Source organism: Tribolium madens, unplaced genomic scaffold, assembly GCF_015345945.1.
Source record: "Tribolium madens isolate multiple individuals breed KSU strain unplaced genomic scaffold, Tmad_KSU_1.1 Scaffold_19;HRSCAF=116;Tcas5.2_LG9, whole genome shotgun sequence".
Taxonomy (NCBI): domain Eukaryota; kingdom Metazoa; phylum Arthropoda; class Insecta; order Coleoptera; family Tenebrionidae; genus Tribolium; species Tribolium madens.
This window is the reverse complement of record NW_025400983.1, coordinates 15,549,831-15,575,602: the sequence shown is the minus strand read 5'-3', so window position 1 is coordinate 15,575,602 and position 25,772 is coordinate 15,549,831. Positions and strand designations below refer to the sequence as shown.

At 30.2% G+C, this 25,772-nt stretch overlaps 3 protein-coding genes across 7 annotated transcripts in view; 2 read left to right on the top strand and 1 right to left on the bottom strand.

Moving 5' to 3' along the window:
- Positions 1-7,876: 7,876 nt before the first annotated feature.
- Positions 7,877-9,158, top strand: LOC123015895 (thioredoxin domain-containing protein 17-like). 5 transcript variants are annotated; one of them, XM_044415944.1, is made up of 5 exons: positions 7,877-8,359; positions 8,427-8,460; positions 8,547-8,771; positions 8,831-8,912; positions 8,963-9,158. In XM_044415944.1, exons 3-5 carry the CDS (start codon positions 8,627-8,629, stop codon positions 9,111-9,113), a joined length of 378 nt encoding a protein of 125 aa, XP_044271879.1. In that variant the 5' UTR covers positions 7,877-8,359; positions 8,427-8,460; positions 8,547-8,626; the 3' UTR covers positions 9,114-9,158. The 5 variants fall into 5 exon arrangements, with proteins under 5 accessions (XP_044271879.1, XP_044271878.1, XP_044271882.1 ...); XM_044415943.1 differs by lacking the exon at positions 7,877-8,359 and having other exon boundaries at positions 8,422-8,460; positions 8,532-8,771; XM_044415947.1 differs by lacking the exon at positions 7,877-8,359 and having other exon boundaries at positions 8,616-8,771.
- LOC123015892 (SEC14-like protein 3) overlaps positions 9,084-25,772 on the bottom strand; it is a 25,420-nt gene continuing 8,731 nt past the window's right edge. Inside the window, exons 2-9 of the mRNA XM_044415939.1 lie at positions 13,458-13,527; positions 13,361-13,404; positions 13,192-13,312; positions 12,867-13,139; positions 12,608-12,807; positions 9,573-9,721; positions 9,369-9,520; positions 9,084-9,318 (exon numbers count right to left, since the gene is read on the bottom strand). Coding sequence (XP_044271874.1) covers positions 9,143-9,318; positions 9,369-9,520; positions 9,573-9,721; positions 12,608-12,807; positions 12,867-13,139; positions 13,192-13,312; positions 13,361-13,404; positions 13,458-13,527 — 1,185 coding nt within the window. The 3' untranslated portion in view covers positions 9,084-9,142. The remainder of the gene's footprint in view (positions 9,319-9,368; positions 9,521-9,572; positions 9,722-12,607; positions 12,808-12,866; positions 13,140-13,191; positions 13,313-13,360; positions 13,405-13,457; positions 13,528-25,772) is intronic.
- Positions 16,873-25,772, top strand: part of LOC123015890 (armadillo repeat-containing protein gudu) — a 15,016-nt gene continuing 6,116 nt past the window's right edge. Inside the window, exons 1-6 of the mRNA XM_044415936.1 lie at positions 16,873-17,015; positions 17,064-17,241; positions 18,762-19,219; positions 20,720-20,849; positions 24,098-24,328; positions 24,379-24,666. Of these exons, the coding sequence (XP_044271871.1) occupies positions 16,918-17,015; positions 17,064-17,241; positions 18,762-19,219; positions 20,720-20,849; positions 24,098-24,328; positions 24,379-24,666 (1,383 nt within the window). The 5' untranslated portion in view covers positions 16,873-16,917. The remainder of the gene's footprint in view (positions 17,016-17,063; positions 17,242-18,761; positions 19,220-20,719; positions 20,850-24,097; positions 24,329-24,378; positions 24,667-25,772) is intronic.

Sequence of the window (25,772 nt, the reverse complement as noted above, 5' to 3'; positions counted from 1 at the left end):
AGTAGTAGCCATGACACCGAGCGCACGTGTGTCCTGTGCGCTCTGCAAAGTTGTTATTGAAGACACAAAAACAGTGATTTCATGTACGATCTGTAAAAACAGTTATCATCCACGATGTGTTAACGTTGAACCTAGGGGGTTCCATATGAAGAAAAACATGTGGCAGTGCAAAACACCACTGTGCCGTGAAAACAACGAGACACAAAAACCGGACAGAGAGCTGGAAGATGAAATTGTTTGGGATGCTGAAGATGGGGTAATTGATTAAAAAATCTTTAAGTACATCTTAAAACAAAAAGACGAACTAATTTTTGAACTCAAAGAAAAAGTTCAATTATTGTACGAACACATCAAGTTGCTTCAAGATAAGCGGAGTGATAAGCAAGAAACAAAAAAACCACCTATCACCAGCGCACAAAATAAACCAGAACCAATGTCTGGAGAGACCAAAAAAGTGTCAACAACATCAGCTGAAAATGTAAACAAAACATCAACCGCATCAATTTCAAGGGTTGCAAATAGGGAAAACTCCTCCCCTCCTCATCAGGAAAAAGATGTTCAAACAGTAAACAACGGGAATTCTTTCTCTTCTTTACATAAAGCTACGGCGAAGAAGGAAAACCAGGCGCCAAAAAGTTCTTCGAGAAGTAAACAACCAGTTATTATTGGGAAAAGACAAGACGGCGGATTAAAAGCTGCACCAAAAAAAGCCTATCTCTATGTCCGAAGACTTGAACAAGACACTACGGCAGATGTTCTCAAAAACTACTTTATTAAAGATTTTCCGAAATTTGAATGCGAATTATTGGAAAACAAATTTAAATCAACATATCAAAGATTCAAAGTCACTGTGAATCTAAGAAATTTGGAACAAATCAACAATCCCGATCGCTGGCCTGATGGTGCAATTGTTTCAAGGTTTTTTCACCCAGTCAAGAAGCCAAACCTGCCCCTCTAGAACGGACCCAGCCTTCAAGTCTCAATTTAAAAAACGGATACTCGGACACTCAACGAATAACGCCTGGAAATAATGCAAGTAAAAACTGTTAAACTCGTATTTTTCATCAAAATGTGCAGTGCATATCGAATTGCAAAAATTGTCTCGACAATGTATTATATGACTTAGACTACCCGGAGATCGTTTTAATTACCGAACACTGGCAAACACAAGAGAGCATAACAGCATATCAACTCAACAACTACGTACTCGTGGCTTCCTTCTGCAGGTCTAAATCTACGGCCCATGGCGGAGTCGCAATCTACGCATCATGCAACAACTCAGTACGGTTTGTTCGTGAACACGCTGATACTAATTATTTATCTGAAGAATATTTGTTTGAATGTGCATGTGCCGAATTAATTATACATAATGTGCGGTTTGTTATTGTAATTGTGTACAGACCACCTGGTACTTCCATCGATTATTTTTTATCAAAAATTGATAGTTTGKTTGAAACAATAWCAAAAAAATTTAACGATAAAAAAATAATTGTAGCAGGGGACTTTAACATAGATCTATTAAATGAACARAATAGGCTAAAGGTTTCTAATTTACTCAACTTATACAATATGCGTGCCATTATAAAAGATCCAACCCGAATCACTGTAAATACAGCTACCTMTATTGATAATTTTTTAGTCCAAAAGAATTCYCAMTTTGAAACGGAAGTTATTAATACTCATATTTCTGATCATCTAGCACAGATACTCATGTATAATAACGATTTTGTAAAAACAAATGGCAATAGTTATGAGACAGTACGTAGCTTCAACAAGGTTAGCACTGATTATTTCCTTAATCTAATAAAAAATGAAACGTGGAATTCGGTGTATTTAGCAAATACCYTGGATGATAAATATGAGAATTTTATAAATACTATTACAATGTATTTTGAAAAATCATTTCCGCTTAAAAAACGTAGAAGAAACACTTTTAAAAGCGATCGCAGGCAATGGATTGACGAGGAATTATTGCAACTTAAGGATACGGTAACTTTCCTGTCAGAGCTATGCGTGGTTGATGCAAGGTTCAGACCTATCTATAATAAGTATAAAACTCATTACACTAATATAATCGAAAAAAAGAAAAAACAATACAACGATTATCTTATTAATACCTCTGATAATAAAACAAAAACAACTTGGAAAATAATAAACTCCAACATAAAATCAAAAACAAATCACGAGCTAGATAGAATTATAAATGAAGGAAATTTATTAGATGATCCTCATGCGATAGCTGAGGCTTTCAATAGTTATTTTTTATCAGTGGGACTTAATAACGMAATGAGCCAACACAATACAAAAACAAAAAGGGTTGCAGAGTCGTTTGTGATGTTTTCGGTTACACAATTAGAAGTAGAAAATGCAATTTCAAACCTAAAACCCAAAAATTCATYCGGATARGARGGTATATCAAATAATTTAATTAAAAAAATGACTAAATTTATTATTCTTCCCTTGACACATATAATAAATAAATCCTTTTCAGACGGCGTTTTTCCACAAAAACTCAAGCTCTCTATTATTAAACCTTTGTTTAAAAAAAAAGATCCTCGACTGACGGAAAACTACAGACCTATTAGTCTTATACCTTGATTTTCAAAGATTTTTGAAATTATAATGCACAATAGAATTTTGTCTTTTTTTAACATTAAAAATGTTATATCTGAAAGCCAACATGGCTTCAGAAAAAAATTATCAACCACAACAGCCATTTATGATTTTGTCACTAAGATATACAATGCTATAGATGCTGGTAAGTCGTCACTAGGTGTGTTCGTAGACCTTTCGAAGGCATTTGACACTGTCAGCCATAGTATTTTGTTAAATAAACTCGAAAACTACGGCATCCGGGGACCTGCATATAATTGGCTGGAGTCATATTTAGGTGGTCGTACGCAAAAGGTAATGATAAAAAACAGCAGAGGTGAGTTTTTGTCATCTGAAAAGAAGTGACTCTGGGGGTGCCACAGGGTAGTATTCTGGGGCCTTTATTGTTTATAGTGTACATCAATGACTTGATATACAATTTGGAAGGGGGCGATATGAGTCTCGTAAATTATGCGGATGACACCAGTATACTATTTTGTGGGGAAAATATCCATGATGCAATCAAAAAAATGAAACAGCTCTTTCCACAATTACAGAATTGGTTTAACTGTAACAACCTTCGACTTAATGCTGATAAAACCAAATGTATTTCATTTCAACACAAAAAGGCGGATACATCAAAAAATGAATCGTTGAACAATTTTGGTTTCTTCTCTAAATTAGATCCTAATACGAATTTTCTCGGCCTAGTACTTGATCAGAACCTGTCGTGGGAACAACACATCTCTAAGATATCAGCAAAACTAAGTAGTATTTGCTACATGTTGGCCACGATGCGAGAGCAGCCTGTCACTCGTTTTCATTCATTGTTAATTAATTATTATTAAAACTGAATAAAGTGCATATTCTGGGACACCCGTCTAGTGAATTTTCCTACACAAACAACAAAAAATTATTATACAACCCATAAAACACAAAAGTAAATTTTTGTATACAAAAATTTATCAAGGTTTCAAACCAAAATATACAGATTCCATTGGAGTGCGGGACTCGTCGCTACCCCAACGGCCATTTTTTGGCATTGCCCAGACTTTTATTACTGTCAATCAACGCAGATGACGGCCCAGACTTTATTACTGTCAATTAACGCAGAGGACATTTTTTACATATAAAAAAAAGTACGCGCCTTCATCAATGTGGAGCAAATATTCAATGCTAAAAGCTACTATATGGGTGCACAAAAATATAGACGTTTCAAAGTACTGCAAATTGAGGGCTTTTTTAAAAAGTGTTTCTAAAGGATACAAAGTAAGAAAATCAAAAGTATTGGAAAGAGAAAAGGTTGAAAAATTTGCTCCCGATGACCAATATTTGATGATTAAGATAATCTTTGTTTTTTTTTTTGGCAATATTAGATACAAATTTTGAATTATTTTAAGTTGCTTTAATACTGGGTGTCGCTGGTGCTTGTAGAAGTTGTGAATTGACAAACTTGGAGATTGATAATGTAAAAGACACTGGCTCATATTTATTGGTTACAATACCTGACACCAAGACAAATATTTCACGGAAGTTCAAGATTATCGAAGAGGAATTTTCTGTTAATGCTGTAAGCCTCTGTAAAAACAACAATTAAGCGACACAGTGGGTGGCGCTCTTCACAAATAACAGAAAGTTACATTGAAGACTCCATATCAAATAAACTCGATATAGCAAAGAAGATTCAAGAGGAGTCTTCTAGTTCTTCGGTGCCAAATGTTACATGTTCCAGAAATGAAGAAACAAAAATACGCTTGAATGACAACGAACTTAAATTATCTATAAATGTCAATGTGAATGTTAATAATTTGTGATAGTTATTGCTCTATTTTTATAACAGTGGAATAAAGTAACTTTAAACATAAGAATTCAGTGTTTATTTCTAGTGATGGAAAAACATTAACACATGATGATAAAATGAATTAATAATCTCTTGACATTGATGGTAATCCCATCGGTTGATAGATACACATGGTGAATATAAAGTATGGAACCAAGAGTGTTTTTTTAATCATTTGCCTCCTTATAAATTAATATAAATTAAAGTAATATAAAAAATGTGACCGCATTTTAAGAACAAAATTGTTTTGTTTTTGAATTATGCGATTTTTTTGTCTAAATTGCAATTTATGTAAAAAAAAAATCTGAAAAAGTTAAATATAAATTAGATAATTGTAATCCTTAAATCATAACCTTAATGCGAAAAATGGTTTTATAGTGGGTTGCCATTTGAAAAAATAAATTTTTTTGTAGAACACAAAAACAAAAGAAAATTTTGAATAATTTTATTCATGACAAAAAGTCGCATTTTTATAGTACTTTATCATTCATGAATTAGTTTGATATGTATCCATAAATACGATTAGCTATAACATTGAAAATTTGTGCTCATTAGCAGAGAACGGCAAACTGATGTCGCAGGAATGTAATGTACTGTACTTGGTATGTAATATACTATTATTCACAATCACTATAGTAATATGTCGAATCCTAAGGTCGGTAAATACATTATTACATCCCTTGGTCAGGAGGTAATTTATGTACGATTATCAAGCTTACGCAGTCAACAAATTTTAAAAACGCACCACACAGATATTTAATTATTATTTAAACAAAATGTGTTTCTGAAAAAAATATACAAATTTTAATGGAAATTACATTACACCCTCGCACTCTGTTTAACCTGAGGACTGAGTCCTCGAGGTAAAGAGTTATGAAGCAGCCAACTGGGAATCACAATTATATTCGTACGGCGTTCTCTTTGAGTGAGATGAAGTAAAGATTTGTCGTCCTGGCGTTGTTGATCTTAAAACTTCGCTTAGTAAAAAGATATTCAGAAAAATTTGTCTTGAAAAAGACAAGTTTTCTAAAATGAATAAACGTGGAAAAAGCAGAAAATCTGTTAAAAGCGACAATTGTCCCAAATTTTGAAATTGACATATTTTCAATCTCAGTGGGTGCAATCGTACAAAAATGAACAACCTAGAACTCCAAAGTACCGTGCGTTCGAAAAAAAAAAATAAATTAGAGTAGGCGATAATTAAAGTCCTTCAGATGGCAATCCTGATTTTTGACATCAAATGTCAGCGGAAACTTTGACAAGTTTGCGTTTTATTTATTCCTTTTTAGTGAAATAATGTTCACTTTAGAGCAGAAAATTTTTATTGCTATACAAAACGAAAACGGTGAATGGTCATTTTCACTTTCAGTTTGTGTGGAAAATTTCCAGCCAATGTGTTGCCAACTGTAGAATTTAATCGACGCCTACTCTAATTTTTTTTTTCGATCGCACGGTACAAATGTTACCACCTTAAATCTGAATTTCCATGACCTACTGAGATGTCAATCATTTTGAAACGCAGTATACAAGGGTCTACATTAGAAACTTTTTAACTTCTAATGCAGATAGGAATTTGAAATTTTGTACACAACCCAAATCAACCAGTCTGAACCACGAGAAACTGGCGCCATCTTTGAAATTTTAAATGGTACCCACTTATTTTTATTGCATTTTTGCATTCTCCTTTTTAAGTAAGTAAAATGTACCTAGTTGTTAGTACTTATCTGTCATAGTTTATAACATATGTCAATTTTTTACTCAAAATTTTCACTTGCAGGGATTCATTCAAAACATCACAGCTCTTGAACCCTTTGCGATAAGTGAATATTTTTTTTTGGATTCGATAACCAAAGGTTCGAAAAGTTTTCTAGAATTTTGAAAATTGTCAACTGTCAAATTACAAGGCTAGTATGATTTTTTTAACAAACTGCTATAACTCAGTTTTTTCAAATGAAATGACTCTATTTTCTCAACATCAATCAAATGTAGAACGTCAATTTGTAGGACTTTATCAACATGTCCCATACTTACTCTTACAGCTTTTGAAATAATCACGAAATACATGATATTGTTTTTATTTTTATAGTTAATCACGTAGGCTTTGGAAAAATGCAATAAAGATATACAGATTATTACAGATGTTTGATATGTTTACCATTTTCAAACAGTGCAAAACTTGATGGTGAACTGATTGAGTGGCTTCCATTATTTCATTTGGTTGAAGATTATTAAATTCCGCCTCAATCCTTGCCTCAATTCTTCGTAATTCCGGATGGGTGCTGTGTAGACTAAATTTTTAATACGTATTGATCATTTTCGAAAGCCTACGTGATGAACTATACAAATAAAAAGTAAAAAACATGTTTTTCGTGATTATTTTAGAAACTGTAAGAGATGGGTATAGGACATGTTGATAAAAGTCCTTCTAGAAATCGATGTACTTTCGCTTGCCGTTGAGAAAATGGGGTCATTTTATATGAAAAAACTGAGTTATAGCTGTTTGTTAAATATCATTTTGAAAAAATCATAAAAGCTTTGCAATTTGACAGTTGACAATTTTGAAAATTTTAGGAAACTCTTCGAACCTTTGGTTATCGAATGCAAAAAAAATTATTCACTTATCGCAAACGGTTCAAGCTGTGATGTTTTTAAATGACAATTTTGAGCAAAAAATTGACATATGGCAAAAACTATGACAGATAAGTACTAACAACTACATTTTACTCAGTTTGGAGAGGAGAATTCAAAAATGCAATAAAAATAAGTGGTTACCATTTAAAATTTCAAAGTTGACGCCAATTTCTCGTAGTTCTCAAAGTTCAGCCATTTTGAAAATAATTTAATTGAACTTAGACTGGTCGATTTGAGTTGTGTAGAAAATTTCACATTTCTATCTGCATTAGAAGTTAAAAAGTTTCTAATATAGGCCCTAAAAGAATCACCTTGTATAACTGCTGCACATATTTAAACGTACGCATAGAGACATCGTGTGTGTCCTGATTATTCGCTTTTTAATTGGCTGGAAGAGTGGGGCAAAACTTGTGCCCTTAAGGGATTTTATTTACGACGCCTAACGCTCGTACGAAGAATTTTCAGTACCCACAAAAAAAAAACTAGAACTTGAAATTAGGTGCTCAAAAACTCGTCCTCTTGGATTCAGTATTTTGATTTTGAAGTAAAATACCCGCCAATTTGACAGTGTCACAAACACTGAACTCGTATTAATAGAAATGGCGTTCTATGCTGAGCTTGTATAGATTGTGTGAAGCATACATAACCTATAAAATCCCATGTATTTTGTTTACTTTGCCCACCGTACCAGTGGCGGCTCGTTTTGTAATTAAAAAAGGAGACGTTTATTAGGACGTAATTGAATTAGGAAATACATTTATTATATAAAAAAAGGGTTTTSAGCAAACATATGTATATTTMGTCAAAACGAAATCTCCTAATCCCAAAGCATTGATCCACTAACGTCTCAAAGTTTCACCTGAGGGTAACCTATAAAAAACAAATGTAAAATTGCAAGTAATATACATCTTTCGTGAAAAATTTTAATAAAACAAAGCTATAATTCATGGCAAAAATTTGCTTCTTATAAACCTCATTCTACGCCTATGTATTGTTTACAAATTGTGAGTTTACTTACTTGTGGAAAGAAATCCAAGATTTAGCGGATTCTGCACACTACATAAGAATTAACCATAGCGTTTTATTGTAAAAACAGTACAAAACACACTTAAAAATTGGAAAAATTACGGTCAGAAAATGTGACAGTTGTCGACTGTCACAAACAATAGGAATCGACCAATCACAAGCCTTGTCTCTTGTAAACACATGCAGAGGTTATGTATGTTACACACAAACCAAGCCCAAACGAAATTCTATATATATATATGAGTTCAGTGGTCACAAACATTAGAAAACATGGCCTACTTCATCTGTCTTCCACTGCGCAGCGGAAGACAGATGAAGTAGGCCATGTTAGAAAAATATGGGAGAATTTCAAAAATGATTTTAGTTTTTAGGTTAGTATTTATTAATCAATTTAAGAAACATTTCATTAGTCCACATAAGCAGAGAAAATAATTATCTACAGTTTAAATCGAAACAGATAAGATATCGACATCGACAAGTATACGCCCCCACCTCTTAACCTCAATTCATCAATTTATTCGTTTAGTTGACAACAAAATGGTTAAAAAATACCACGTAGAGGGATACGACAACTTTTGCAAATTTATCGAAAACTTCGACAGGAAGGGCGAGTTGGTACACATTTATTTTGGGGGTTCGAAATTACCATCGGGGGAGAGTTGGTGCGATGATTGTGTCCGAGGTAAATGAGGTTAAGTTTGTCATTTTTTTATAAAATCAATTAACTGATAAAATTTATAGCCGCTCCTGTGATTGAACAAGCTTTAGAGAAAACACAGTATAAAGGACATTTTATTTATGTTGAAGTTGGAGACAGGCCCTTGTAAGTATATTAAATTAAGAAAAAAACAAGAAAAAAGCTTTGATTTTCAGTTGGAAAGACATGAATTGTCCCTTTAGGAAAGATAAGAAGACAAAATTGATGGTTTTGCCAACAGTTTTGCGCTGGGAGGAACCCCAAAGACTTGAAGGGGATCAATGTGAGAAGCTTGAACTCCTAGAATTGTTATTTACTGATGAATAACCAATTTATTATATTTCCATAACAATAAATCATATAATATCATTAGATTGAGCACTTGTTGTAGCGACTTCATTTTTAACATTCCCATTAATTTCATCTTCGTTTGGTAAAATATCAAGTTTGCCCAATGGAGGGGCGATGTGGATCTCATAGTGAATTTTTTTGCTTCTGAGAAGACTGTAGGTGTTGTCAAAAGTCACAGTATCTGAAATATTTAAATTATTGATTGATTGTTGAAATAATGGACTTGTATACAAGTAGCTGGTGCTTGGCACGCTATGACACCGCTTTCGTCTATCTGGTGTGCTGCTACGCGTTTGTGATGGATAACTGGAGTGACTTGGCCTTCAGCATCTATCATACTGATACCGAATCGAATATCGTGTGCTTCTGTGCGAAATTCCCATCTAAAAAATTAAAAAACCTGTATAAAACAACACTGAAAATTTTGGAAAATACTTCAAGAAACTTCCTTCTTCAACTACAATAAAATCCAGTTTTAACTTTTCGCCTTTTTTGATGACGGCTGTTGTGTAATGACGAGTGGTTGACGAAATGTCGAAAGTTGTTTTGTACATTTCTTTGGGGACTTTACCGCCTTGGTTTATCTGTAAATTGGTAAGTATAATTTTACTAATATAAAGACACTGAAAATTATCAATGATAAAATAAACAGATTGTATTTTCGCATAATTTTAATACCATTTCGCAAAGTGTTTTCGACGATTATATCGCTGGTAAAACTACCATGTGTTCAATTAAATTTCTGATTAAAGTGGCCCGTGATTTTGAATTTAAACTGCATCACGGCTGCTGACATGACCCTCACCTGAACCCATCTAACATGACCAACAATTCAGTGTTGCCAAAATAATTTTTTGTCGTAATTATTACTAATTGATTTCGTACAAAAATTGACAAGTCTAAGTAGGTAGGCTAGTATCCAGCATTTTAAGCTTCTTTACATTTTTCAATATTGCAATTTAATTTCAAACTCCCTTTGATTCAAGGTTTACGGCAGGTTCTTAAATCTTTTGACAATGATTAAAAAATATCATTGATTTTTAGACTAATTTGTCTATAACAAAATCAGTTAAATTAAAAAAAATGTTAAAATGTCCCTTTGGACATCATTTATCATAAAGTGGGATAATATTTTTGATACTGTTTCTTTTCCAGTGTTTTTTATTGGCAACTAATACTAAAAATGTTATCTAAAAAAATTACTTCTAAAATCATTTGTAGCGTTTGTAATTATGAGCGAGTTTTTAATGGTGGATTTATGCTTCCATATTTAAAATTTATCATTTACTCGTAAGATTCAATTTAAGAATTAACGAATTTGACATTTTACTAAATTTTCGAATTTATACCTCTAAATTAACCAAAAAGTGCTTATTTAAGGATACATCGATGTAAATTTCGTATTTTACACAAACATTTGTTACATTAGTGACGATTTGTGACAGTCTATAAACTATATTCTCTAACAGTTTCGACGAATGCAACATCTTCCATATTAATTATTATTATTTTGAAGAAAAGTTTTACTTTCCAAGTGTGATTAAAGACAGTAATGATAAGGTTCTGACAATCACAGATTTTATCAATTTTATTTCACACTTAACGTAAAAAGATAAAAGTTAGGAACTCTTAAATTAAATTAAATCTTAAATGTTAAAGTTTAAATGTAAAATGATGGTATAAATGTTACCATTGAAAATGCATAATTGATCTTCTTAAATGTAAATTTTTAAATTAAATGTTAAATGATAAATCTCAAATATGGAAGCATAATAGAGGCAAATATAAAGTCTGTTTTTTTGAAAATGCCAACAGTCTTAACGTTGGCACCACTAGTAAATTCATTCATGGTAATTTTAATAAAGGAAGTTGGCAGTTCCGGTTTTGTGAATTAATTTGAAAACAATGTCATTAAACGTCAACACAAAAAATCATCTAGGAAAATTTAGAGACGGTAACACCAAAAAAGGAGCAAATTCGGTACCGCTAACAGTTTTTAGAAATTTAGAAACGAAAAGTTCGCAAGCAGGAAGTCAGAAAAAGAGCCCGTTAAAATGTAGACACAATTTGTAATGCAGGTTTGTTAAACATTTTCAATTTTTAACAAGAAATTGACGAGAATACAAAATAAAAATGAATGAGAAATAACCTCATGAACTCAATTAAATTAGTGTATTGTGCATCATTTTTGAGGAACGAGTTGAAAAAGTAACAATTTTGGAACAGACTGAAGAATTTAGAAAATGCATCAACTTTGAGCTCATTTCAATAAATTATGAACAAAAACACGATTAACTCGTCACACCAAACTTTTATTTAAAACACAACGCGTTTCAACTACAAAGTGGTCATCCTCAGGTGAGAATAAAAAAAAATTACACAAAATTTATTGCCAATCATCATAATACCTACTTGTATCTTTTGCTAAATATGTTTTTTTCTGTATATACATCCCTTTTCATTAAAGTTTTTTTTGTAGCAATTTTTTTCCACAATAATGTACTTACTTGCGGTGTTTTTCTAACAAAATTATTAGTACTGAATTCTGTCGTTAGACCTTAGGTAATGATGTTTGTCCTCAGGTATTCAATTATAGCGTTTTCAAAAGAAATTAGGCGCACAAGATTCATAAAAGTCAAAATTTTGACAACATCTCAACTTGAAAACATAACCATAATTTTGTAACAAAATTTCCTAGGACAAAAACAAAGATCAAACAAAATTTGTGTCTATGGAGATAAGCTATTGGAGATACCAATTTTTTCACCAAAATCTTGATTTGGTAATTTCCATTAAAAAAAAACAGACTAATTTCAACTTGACAATAGCAGCAAAATATCTTTAACTTTACCAATTTTTAGAGTCTGTGTTTTAGAGTTAGTATGGCCTAGAAATGACAGGTGTACCTACTAAGTTAAATTTCCTTTATTTGACACTAATTGATCTAAGTGTAATAAAATCATTTTCCAAAGTACACTTTACTGCACAAAACTTAGAACTTGAATTAAATTCATTGTTATTTTATTTATCTTGAATTCAAATCTTTATGTTTAAATGCTAATTAAAAATTAACGTTTTTTTTTGTTGCACTATTTTTATCAAAATACTCCTATAACAAAAAAATTGTTCGTCAAATTGTAATTAATTAAGCAAAGGTGCGTAAAACGAAAAACTAAACTCTGAAGTCCAAAAAAGTGTGGTTAGAAAACTATTTATGCACTTAACTTAAAGAAATGTTGACTACAAAATTTTCACAATAATTAAGAAACTTGATTACATGGAAAAATAATCTTTCTACCCAAGAAATATGAGAAATTTTTAAACGTCCAGAAAAAATATTGTAGTCCGATTTTGTTTCACTTCAAAGAACTAACCAATCTCAACCTAAGTCACACCAATAGCGCGAATTGAGTTTTCAAAATTATGTTCTTTTTTAATGTGTTTTTAAGCGACACCCTGTAAATACGCACCTTGGTTGTGTACCGGGGATTCCCATCAGGATCACTCAAAGTACCCCCGAAATGCTGTGGCAAATTGTCGGGTTCGATGTTGGCAAGTACGGCTTTTTTCCACTTTTTCGGATCATTTTTAAAAATTTGTATTTTCCCTAAAGTATATTCGTTCAAAAATCTCTTTATCACATTAAAAGCAATAGCAAAAACTCTTGGAGCTGAAATTAAAAAAAAAACTCATTTAGCATTGAAACAAGTATGTTTTTTACATCGTCACCATTAATAATATAGCAAGCTTTCAAAATTTCAGGATAATTCGCTTCGTACATTTGTACCAAAGAGACAACAACTTCAGCAGCTGGTCGCCAGGCGTATTGTCGTATATTAAATGCGTCCATATCGAAAATGACAACAAATTTATGGCCCCCTTTCTCGGCCGCCAATTCCATAAACCTTTCCAAAGTCTGTATGGTTAATTTAATCAAGTCGTTTCTGCCAAATGCGTGTAAAATCCCGACCATATCTAGACCATTGAAAGGAACAATTATCACTGCAATTGAAATTGTTAAACAGATTTTAATAAAATTTTGCGTAAATGAGACCAGGTGCTCCGTCTTTGTCGTAACCACAGACTCCACATGGGTAAAAATTAAGGAGACTTTCCGGTGGCTGCCAAGTCTTTAAGGCTCCATCGACCTCCCATTGCTGACGCCATTTCATAGACTAGAAAAATTATTATTGGTCAGTAATTTAAACGGTAGATTTATCAACCTGTCTGAGCATTTTTTCCGCCGCTTCCGCATCCCAAGAACGAGCTAAATAAAGGAAGTGAATTATATGATAAATGAAGGTTTGCAAGTTGAGTTACCTCTTAGCCATCGCAGGAGAAATTTATCGTCATGATGTGGTTTTGTGATGTCGGATACGTTTCGCCGAAACTGGAAACAAAAACGAGATTTTAAAATTGGATCTCTGTTTTCTAATAACGTTTTTGTAATTTTATTAATTAACGGGTAAAATTGCTAATTGGAAAAAAACTGGTTAATAACCGTTTACTATGATTTTTGGTGATTTTAAAAAAATTCAAAATTTGTTCTAGACCTAAAAAATTTGTTCGAAAAAAAATTTCAAGTTTTATCGGCAGCTCTAAAACACTTTTTCTAATTTCTAATTCTAAATATTCGTAGGTAGTTTTTTATTGTCTAATATTTGTCTAATTTTTAAATTGTTCTCTTGTAAAAATTTTACTGAAAACAAATATTTTAAAATTGTATACAAAAATGAATTTTCCTTCCAACAGGAAATAAAGTTTCGTTTTTTTTACTGATTTATACTCTTTTAAACTGAGGTGCCGTTTATAAAGCACCAAAGAAATAATGGCAATTCTCCAGTGGTGTATATACTATTTTTTCCACGACTTGAGTTAAGACCCAAGAAATTCGTTGTAATTCTTTAACAAAATTTAAAATTTATCATAAATCTAGCTTTCTTCTTTCAACAACAAACAAAAATGTTTGTTGACGATGACGACGAAGTTTTAAGAATTGTTTTCATTAAAGTGTTTTTATGAACTACTTATGTATTAAAAAAAAAAACTACTTGATGAATGACAAAGTGCTCTAAACATATAACGTTTCTGAATAATAAAATATTTAAAATTCAAGTTTCGAGCAAAATTTTAAATTTTTTCAATTGGCAAATAAAACCTGCTTTTTTCTAAAGGCTATATAGGGTTTACGAATTACAACTATCTACATTTTTTTCAATATTTTTTAGAAAAAAAAATATGTTGCCATTTTGAAAAAAAAATCGCATCTCATTTTTAATAGAACTTTAATTTTTGTTAATAGTTATTTAGTGAAAACAAATGATTTAAAAAAATGGTTCCTGTTCACTTTGTATATTAAAAAAATGAGAACTAAAATTATTTAACACCTGTGAGCAAAAATATTATACAGTCATTTATAATAAAGAGCGTGACCGATTTTCAGACGCAACTTAAAATACATTTTCACAGATCCTTAGCTTTAGTTTTGTTTGAAAAATTTTTGATTATTAAATTTAAATCACAGTAGCTATTGAAATGTCATTCATTCATTAATCAAATCCTCGAAAGATCGATTTTATTTTCGTAAATGATACATTTTCATTATACTACTGGTATTATTTATAACGTCAATGATTTTCAAGTAACGACGTTATCAGTATTTTTTTAAATGGTAACCAGAATTTTTTATTACTGTTTTTGGTAATATTTTCTTTTAAAAAGATAGAAGAATGTACTTATTACATAACAATACTGTCAAAATGTAGCTTTTATAAAAATAAAATCCACCTGTTAGAGAATTTTTTTGAAAAATTGACATATAAAAATATGAATTTTGTGCATGTAGCCTGAATACAATGAAAATTAAATATGTTTTGTATCTAGTATTTTTTTCTTTTGTACAGCTTTTCATCGTTCCTTTTTATAATGAATCAACAATAGTCGGCCAATATATTTTTATTCCAGTAGTTGGTATCTGCGCTCTAAATTCATCAGGTCTGTTAATCTAAGCGCTTGAATTTCCTGATAAAAAGTCTAATAAGTGAGATTGAAAAAAAAAAGAATCTAATGACATGTGAATTCCAATTATAGCAACATTCGAAGTCAAACTTGACACAAGTTCTTTATAATTGTCCTTAAGGTTCTTCAAAAATCTCTATAAACTATACCTACATTATGAACGGATGTCCAAGCTGTCAGTTCTGATTACCGTTTTTTAAATCGAGATGTTAACACAATAAATCATAACTAATAGAACTTAATAGAAAGTTATAAATCTCATATTAATCATATCATTATATCAATGAAAAATAAGAGGTACAACAGTTTCAAAAACGGAAAAAGATGTTAAAAATATTTCCAGACTTTCGTAAATAAGACAGAATTGGGCTTTATATTTAATAAGATAAGATATGATAATAAGATCCATGTCACTTTATCATTAGAAAAAGTGGACTTTCAATGAATCAACAATAGTTATTTATTGTAAGAGTGTGTTAGATAGCGTTTTATCCACCCACGTCAGTTCGAGCTGTTAATTTTCTTAAGTGGATAAAACGCGACTAACACACGACTGCAATATAACGTTTTATCCACTATCACAGGCCCAAATTATTCCAAACTTAATTAAAAATTAAACTGACATTTAAACGTCACGCCAAATGTGATTTCGGTTAAACGTAGTAAGCTGTTACGCGTTGCGCTGGTTACTAACAGTGGAATAAAGTTATTTTATTCCACTAATGGATAAAGTGGTACTTTATACGCATCTAAAGTGTGGAATAAAGTCTCTTTATAGAGTGATTGTGGATAAACTTCCTTTAATTCACCTTTTTAATTAAAAACGTGAAAATGTAGTTTTTAAAGACCAATTTACAGTAGTTATGAGTTTTTCACTAATTTTACAAAATTTACCAATACCTATGAAAAAGAGATATCAGATAGTCCACATTTTACACAAAAATTGAAAATTTCATAAAATCAGTAACAATAAATTAAACTTTGATTTTACAACTACAAAGTTCAATTTTTGTTTGTATTTTAATTTATTTGAAATCTTTTCAAAAAATCAACAAAAGTAGGTAAGGTGTCATAGGTTTAGAAACCGACTTGGGAGTATTCGTAAAAAGTGCAGTAATGTGGTAAATATTTTCATTATTAATTAATTTTCAAATGCATGATATACACTACATACTTTGTGTTTCGTTAATTGTTTCACTTTTGTTAATAATAATTGTAAAGATCCGGTTAGATAACAAGCTGCCGCTAATTAAAAATGAAATAATGTGTCTAATTAGAAACAATTTTTTTCCGGTAAGTTATTTACAACTTGTTAACAAATCTCCATTAATTTTTTGGAGGTTTTTCACATGGAAAAGATTTCTACAACACCACTAAAAATTATCGTTTGTATTTATTAAATATTTTTGAAGTAAATATTTAAACAATTTTTAAAAAAATTTAAAACTAAGTTAATATTAATTTGATTCTTTAATTTTATCTTCGTATTTTGGAAGAAAACAAAAATTTAAAATTGAACCTTGTATTAGCAAATTATTTTTATAACGTATTATAAAGAGCATTGTTTATTGTTTTGCTCCAAACTTTTTTCTTCTCACATAATTGTTTTTAATTATTTACGTTCGAAATAAATAATAATTACGTAAAAATGTAGTAATCATAAAATTTCCTGGTTTCTGATTTTGTTGTACTATTGAAAGCTCCAGGTGGAAAAGTTTGACACATTTATGACATTCTATTAATCAAAAAAGAAACATTAAAAATGTCGGAAGATACTGCATCTGACGATGGTACAATCAAAGGACCAAAAGAATTCATCGTTGAAGAACTTTCCGATAGTGAAGATTCTTCAGTGGCTGAGTAAGAAAGACACAAACGATTTAACTTTTTTGAACACTAATATTTTAGAACATCATCCGAAGATGAACAAAGAGAACGCCCAAAGCCTGAAATACCTCCAGAATATTGGCATATACAAAAACTTGTCAAATACATGAAATCAGGGAATCAAACTGCCACTGTTATTTCACTATGTTGTTTAAAAGATCACGATCTCACAACGGAAATCAATCAAATGGCCATCCAGGTACCCCAACCAACAATATTTGAAATCCAAATACCTAGAGCATATTTTTTATTTGTGACATCTATCTATAGCTAAAATTTTAAGAATAATTGACTGTTTTCGCTGTTTTATAGACCCAATGGATACAAAAAAGTAATTTCTTTTCTTTATAACTGGATTTAAAAAATGGAATTCGTCTTAAAATAGGAAGATAATGATTTCATTTGAAAAATTTCCGTTGTATGAAGCATTAGTGTTACTTTAGTTTAGATTTAGGGTGTTTAAATAATTTAAATAATTCAATACTCAGATTTCGACAAATCAAAAAATAATTAACAAGGATACAAAGAATACTAATATTGCACAAGATCCTTTCCAAAATATCACAAATGACGCATCGGATTTGCTAATACAAATCCAAAAGAAATTGGTAAAGATATAAAAAAAAACAACTTTGATGGTCCACAAACTAACAAAAATCGGCTAGAAAAAGAGAAAAAAAGAAAAGCAAGGAAATTGCTTAAAAAAGAAATAATAATAATAATAAGTAGATAAACATGAGTAAGAAAAAAAATCTATGTAAAAAAAGAAAAAGAAGTGAATTGCACAAGAAAGTTATTTCCGAAATTAGTATTCAACTGAAAGCATGAAAATATTTTCTAATACGCTAAATTAGATAAATAAAAATAAATAAAATAAAATATCTGCTAAAGATATTTTACAAAATCCTCTACAAAATATCACAAATATCCCGACAGATGTTGCTAATTCAATTCTCGAAGATATTTGTGAAAATATAAAAAATTCCATTGGCCTAATAAAAGATGATTACAAAAAAAATTCAAAAAATAGAAAAAAACCGTTTGAACATATTGGTTATAAATGAAGTAATGATTATGGAATGGACTCTACTGGAAAATGAAAGAGAAAGTAGAGAAAGAAAAGATTCAACTAAGAAAAAAGAAACAACAGTTTTAAAGCAAAAAAATCAAAATTGAAAAATTAAAAAAATAAAATCTAAAGCATCAATTGGTGTTTGAAAAAAATAATTGTATCCACTGAAATTGTTACAGCTTAAATTTAGATGCAGCAGGGCATTTTAACACATTATTTTTGTTTAGTTTTTTTACAAAATCGGAAATAAGTCATACTATGAATGCTGAGGTGCTTTGGCAATGCTATTTTAGTAGTCATTATTAAAAAGATTAAAAAAACTCAAGTGGTTATTTTTTGTAAACACTGCATTTTTCTTGAAAAAAATGTCTCGAGGGGTAATTTATTTTTAGTATTTCGTTCAAATTACTTAAACAAAAAAACATCACTTTAAATCTTTTTTCCATCTTTGGTGCCAATTTTGGCTTGCTGTTATTTAAGAGAAAACAGCCATGTAGGTACATGTTCTTAAAATCTTTAAACAAATAACTCTCCAAAAAAGTGTAATTTTGTCGTGTTGTTACGATATTTTAATCTAAAATTTTATTCGTGAGGGTGTTTGGATTTCAATTGCAAGTAAACAGTATAGTTCTCAAAATTTGTTTTAGGATATCGGTGGTCTAGAAGTCCTAATAAATCTCCTTGAAACCAAAGACTTGAAATGCAAACTTGGCTCTTTGAGCGTTTTAAGCGAACTCTCCCAAAACGAGCAAATCCGTCGTTGCATCACCGATTTAGGCGGAATCTCCCTCCTGGTCCACAACCTAGCCGATCCAGCTCGAGACTTACAAATCCTAGTCGCCGAAACCATCTACAATGTGGCCCAAATACGCAAAGCCCGCAAACACGTACGAAAATTCGACGGTATCCCTAAACTTGTCGATCTTCTAGATGTTAACGAAAACTGCCTCAAAACTCCTAAAGAACAACTCACTCCTGACGAACTGGAAAATGTTAACATTGCCAAAGCGGCGGCGAAAGCTTTATGGTCGGTGTCGAGAAGCAGGAAGAACATTCAGGTGATGATGAGAAGCGGTTCTGTTCCGCTTTTAGCGAAACTACTCAGGTAAATGTGTTTGGAATTACACAGGGCGACAAAAAAAAGTCATGTCGTGACAACTTGACAAATTTTATATTGTTTTGTTCGTCTTAGTGAGACAAATCAAACTCACTAAAAAAAATTCAAAAAATCCACACACTTTGAACGAAATAATTTTTTTCTAATTTAAATGAATTTAAAATACTTTAACTTTAAAAAATCATTACTCAATAACTATTAGGCCGATTTCTTTCAAATAAAGACCATTCTAAAGAGGTAGACTTGCCCTTTAGAATAATATGCAATTTGAGAGTTTTTTTGTTGTAAAAATGACCACTGATCATTGAGCAAAGAGGATTTAGAAGGCACGAGCCTTAAATATAAGGACAAATCTTTTACAAATCAAAAAACTTTCCATTCAGATTTCGACTTGTTCACTTTGTTCTAGCTTTCTGAACTTTTTTTGAAAATGTTCTGAGCAAATGCTTTCTCATCACTTTCGAGTGATGTTAAATGCAATAAGTTACCTGATTTATTTTGTTGGTACATTCTACGATTAGCTTCAGTTAGCTTGTAGGTAGCAGTTGTTGTGATAACAGTTGCACACGAAGCAACTGACTTATTACATTCAACATAAGTAGAAAGTGATGAGAAAGCATTTGCTGAGAACATTTTCCAAAAAAAAGTTCAGAATGCTACAACAAAGTGAACAAATTGGAATCTGAATGGAAAGTCATTTAATTTGAAAAAGATTTGTTCTTATATTTAAAGTTACTGCTTTAAACTTCTAGATCCTTTTTGCTCAATGATCAGTGATCATTTTTGAAACAAAAAAACTCTTTATTTGCTTTAATTAGTACGCAAGTACTCTTTGTTTGTTTTAAGTAAAGAAACTGTTTTTGTTTATTCTAATTAGAACAAAGAAGGTGCAATTGAACATTTTTAAACAAAAGAAGAGTTTTAAAACAAATACTTTTAAAAAAATGCAATTTTAAGTAAGATTAACATGCATATGTTATATGGCGCAATACCTGAACAGCAAACCTTAACTTCAAAAAATCATATCTTAAAAACTATTCGGTATATTATTTTAAAAATTTGGATTCTTACTAATAAAAAGATGCTCTACACGATGGTGACGAACAAAAAAAATTTACTCGTAGGGTTTTTCTTAGATTACTTCGATTTACTTCGAACTTCTTCGAACACTGTTCGAAGAAAAGTTTGCCAATATTCAATTTCAAATTTCATATCATTCTAAAGGACAAATCCATCCCTTTAGAATGGTCTTTATTTGAAATAAATCGGCCTAATAGTTACTGAGTAATGATTTTTTAAAATTAAAGTATTTTAAATTCATTTAAATTAGAAAAAAAAAAATTAGTTCAAAGTGTGTGGACTTTTTAATTTTTTTTAGTGCATTTGATTTGTCAGACGAACACAATGATATAAAATTTGTCAAGTTGTCACGACATGACTTTTTTTTGTCGCCCTGTGTTATGAGTTTCACCTTGACTGTGACCTCAGGTCTGTTCATATGGATGTTATTGTTCCTACGGTTGGCACCATTTCGCAATGTGCCAATGAACCGTCATATCAGTTGGCTATTCAGACCGAAGGCATGATCAAGGATATTGTGCAGCATTTGTCTGCAGAGGTGGGTATTTTTTCGATTAAAAATAGTTTTAATTATTAAAACGATTACTTTTTGTAAACTAAGATAGGGTAAATCTGGGAGAGCAGTACTAGCTAGAGAGATAGACTATGGAAATTAGAAAAAAAATTACAAAAACAGTAAATGCAAAATACAGTTAATATAAAGAAAATAAAGATGAATAAATTTACAAAAGTTATATAAGTATGAATAAATACAATCTGTGTCAACAAAATAGCAAACATTGTTAAGAAAAAATTGGAAACTGTTAGTGTTCCATCTTAGTCACAAATAAGTGGAGGAAGAAATGGATTTTTACAAATGAGAATATATATTTTTTTATGTATGTATTCAACGTTCAAGAATACGTGATTTGAATTAAAATAAAGATCATAATTTAGAGCAGATTTTTAAAATGTGATATATTGATCGTAGACTTACCCTATATTAGAGAACATGAAAATAAATGGCACGTGTTTATATCATTTTTAATTAATATTAAGAAATTGTAGAAAAACAAAACTGTCCAAAAACAAACAAAATAATGGTAATATCACACACATTAATAAAAAAATGTTAAAAAATTCGTGTAAAAAAAACTTTAATCTCCGAAATTTCATGATAGACATTTTGAAAAAAACATTGTAAAACAGGTGATAATCTCAAATCCGAAAGCTAAAATATACAATAATAACTTTCCACAAAAAAAATAAAATTCATATAAAAATTTCAACTTTAAAACGAAGATAACAATTTTTTTTCTATTTTCATATTGTAACTCAAATATAAAAACGTTATGCTTTTATATTAACTTCATAGGAAGAGCTAACGCAAATTTTAAAAAATTAGATTTTTCGGCGCATCTTTTGTAAGAAAATTCATTTACCCATTTTTAAACGCCTGTTTCAACAATTAGGAAATATTTTTATAGTTCCGGATTTTTCCGAGTCAAATTTTAATTGATTCCTCCAAAATTATTTATCCTAGCCAAAATTATTTTTTATAGGTTTATAACTCTTGACTAATTTTAAAAAAAAGTAGAAAAGAAACTATACCAGGTAAATAAAAAGTATGGAACCATTTTGCTTAAACTATTTATTTTTTGAAAAAAATTATTGATGAGTGATAAAGTACTATAAAAATGTGATGATTTAACAAGAATAAAATTTTTTGAAATTTCCTTTTGTTTTTGAGTTCTACAAAAAAATATTTTTTTTAAATGGCAACCCACTATAAAATCATTTTTCTTATAAAAGCTATACTCTAAGGATTACAACTATCTGCTTTATATTTAATTTTTTCAAAAAAATGTTTTCACATAAATTGCAATTTTGACAAAAAAAAATCGCATAACTCAAAAACAAAACAAAATTTCGTTCTGAAAATACGATCACATTTTTTATATTACTTTAATTTATATTAATTATTATTTTCTGGAGGTAAATGATTAAAACTAAAACCGCTTGGTTCCATACTTTATATTCAGCCTGTATGTACAACTTTATAATTAAACTGACTAGTATGTAAGTAGCCATAATTTCAAAATTATAATAATACTCGGATAAAATTATTTAAACAAAAATTGCAAGTTTTATTTAAGAGCACTTCACAAATTCTAGTTAGTCAAACAAAACGGTTTAATTTTTTTCTCACATATTCGGATTTCTAGGCTCATTTTACATAAGAATAAGAAAAGTCATGGAAAACAGTTTCAAAATGCGTGTAAAAATAAGGAAATATTTGTCTGGAACAAATTTTGACTGATTTCTCCGATTTTTTTTTCACTTTTAATGTCGGGAATGAAATATGTATGTGACAACAAATGTTTATTTAACGACTACCCGTTTCCACCTCATTCTCACCTGAGGATCAAAAAAATTCAAAAATATATTTTTTTTAAATTTGAATAAGTCTAGACTTTAACAGACTCCCCCGGAACGGTTTAATTTCCTAGGTCCATTTACCATATTTTCAAAACTCGAGGTTTTAATACTTAGAAAATAGTTTTACAATTGCAGAATTGTCAAGGAAAAATTTTGTCCAATTTCTCCAAAATAACTTATCGTAGCTGAATTTTTGATTAAAATAGAGATGATAGTTGTGACTAAAACCGACAATTTTTTTTTAAACAAAACACTTTTTTTCTGTCTTGCGTGATATTAATCCGTCAGTTTTCCCTCATTATAAATCCATTTAAGTATACATAACGTGGATTACAACTTGTATTTATATTGTTTACAATGGATTTTTGTCATTAAGTCATTAATTAAAACTCAACGGAATTTCTGTCTTCAAGTTATGAATTCTATAGCAAAAAAACGAAAATACAGGGGGTGTTTCTTAACTCGCGCCCCAGAGAAAAATTACTAGTAAGATAACATACCAGGAAATATTTAAAAAATTCTGTCAAAAAATTTTGACATTATTTTATGACATTTGATATTTTTTTATGTCTATATACCTAATGTTCTTGTATCTGTTTTTTCATAATTATTTAGTAAAGGTACAAAAATTTTGCCAATAAAAGCCACAAATAACGTTAAACATAGCTACAATTTATAGGTTACAGCTTCCTTGTTTCTTCCTCTAATAGGCTGCAGCAAAAAATATAAAAAAATATTTTTCCCACAGAAATAAATAGAGTCAAAATGCAACTCTCATAACTTCAAAATTTTTATAAACAGATTTTTTTAACATTTCTTCCGTGTTCCTGGTATCTTACTTTACATGGCATTTTTCTCTAGGGCGCGAGTTCTGAAACATCCTGTATAATGCTTTCCAAGGTGCATTTATGATGTCAAGCTTATCAATTTCATGTATCCGCATTAAACTGGTATCGAATAAGTGCTGTAATCCTAATTAAAATGTTGATATTTACGACTGCGTAAATAAGAAAATAAAACATTTTACATGTAGATTCTTCCTGTTTATTTAATGAGCATTGTTAAAACCAAATGAGCTAAAATTATATTATCGTTAACCTTCTTCCAATAAATAAATAAATATTGTTTTTCTTATACAGGGGATATATGCTTATGATAGTGAATATAAATTATGATAATTTTTGCAAAATGTGTGCAAATTTATTTCTTGACTTAAATTCTTCTAACATCTTTATTATTAATAATAGAAATATTGTACAATAGTAATGCAGGCTTTGCTCTATTGTTTTTTTCTTTACTTTATTATTCAGAGAAGTGATTTGTGCATTTTTTTGAAACATCCTATTTTTATGTTTTAACAAATTATAGGACCCTTCTTTGAGACGACATTGCGCTGAAACGATTTTTAAGTGTGCTGAAGACGCCACAACTAGAAATTTGGTTCGACAAGCAGGAGGATTAGACCCTTTGGTGAATATGGCTAGAGATCCGGCAACCAAAGAAGACAAACTTCTTCTTGCTGCCGTCACTGGAGCAATATGGAAGACTGCAATTAGTTCAGATAATGTTGAAAGATATGATCAACTGAAAACAGTTGAAGTTTGTTTTAATATCAACAGTGAAGCTAAGTTTTTTAAACTATGTATTAGGTGTTGGTAAAACTACTGGAAAATGCCGACGAAGACGAAATGGTTTTAAAAAATGTGGTTGGGGCCCTTTGTGAGTGTCTCAAATTTAAACATAATCGTGATGTTTTGAGACGAGTTAATGGAATTCCATATCTTGTTAATTTGCTCAATTATACATTTCCACCACTTTTGGAAAATGTGCCAATGGTGTTGAGGGAGTGTGCAGAAGATGAAAGTTCGATGAGAATCATTGAAGAACTCGATGGGGTTAGATTGATTTGGTCACTTTTGAAAAATGAGTCACCTAAGGTAAAGTAACGATTAATTTTATTTAAAAAACATAAAAACGCAATAAGCAAATTAATACTTGTTTGCCCATTTATTCTTCTTAATCAGTTCATGAATAAACTTGTTTTACATATTAAAAAATTCAATACACCGTAAAAATTGTAATTAAGAATAATTACGTATTCTGATATTTTACAACAAAAATACATCATAATGAAAAACTTTTATTAAGTATAGCAACAAAATTCAAGTAATTCAAGTATTACTGCATGTACAAAAATATAAAAATTAATTTAGTGTCGGCCAGTATTATTTATACAGGCTGGATTATGAAAAACGCCCCAAACCATAACTCCATTATTTTTAAAGATATAGCAATACTTCTTAGAACAAAGTTAAGTAGTTGCTTGTGATCTATTGTTTGGCATAGATGCTCAATCAATACTGTTTCCTGTTTCACCGGAAGTGACATCAATTTCCGTTTTTTAAATGAAACATCAACACCCTGTATACTTTATTATTTTTGGATTCCCCATTAAATTCTCTTTTATCACTAACTTGATTTTAGGCAATTTGAAAATTAAATTAAATTAAGTAGACTGCAAAAACTAGACCATTTTTATCTCGATTTTTATTCATTTTATCTAAGACAAGTAAACCATTGATAACAAAAAAACTGTTCAACTTTAATTAAAGAAGTATTGTATCATCTTTAAAAGTAATGAAATTATGGCTTGGGGCGTTTTTTATAATCCTGCCTGTATATTTAAATAATGACTATTTTTTTGACCATGTTTTTAACCAGAGAAACTAATTACTTTAATTTTGATTCTATGATTCTATTTTTATCATAACATATTAAAAAATAGAAAAGCATAAATCAAATTTTGTAGTTGTTACAGGAACGAATTCAATTATTAGATCCGGAAAAGTTGTACTTTGTGCACAATTTTGGGTTACTTCATGGACAACTTCGTTCACTTTACGGACGATTAAAAAAAGTAATTAATGTATCCATTAATATAAAAATATATATTTTTTTAATATAAATTACGTTATTTTCTATTATCTATGTGAAACATGTTTTTTCGTCACCTTTGATTGCTTAAAAAAATATAAACATAAAT

What these genes read in the sequence shown, in the direction of transcription:
- LOC123015895 (XM_044415944.1), top strand. Translation starts at nt 8,627, where the DNA reads ATGGTTAAAAAATACCACGTAGAGGGATACGACAACTTTTGCAAATTT. An exon ending in GTGCGATGATTGTGTCCGAG is followed by an intron (nt 8,772 to 8,830) that starts GTAAATGAGGTT and finishes TAAAATTTATAG; the next exon opens with CCGCTCCTGTGATTGAACAA. An exon ending in GAAGTTGGAGACAGGCCCTT is followed by an intron (nt 8,913 to 8,962) that starts GTAAGTATATTA and finishes TTTGATTTTCAG; the next exon opens with TTGGAAAGACATGAATTGTC.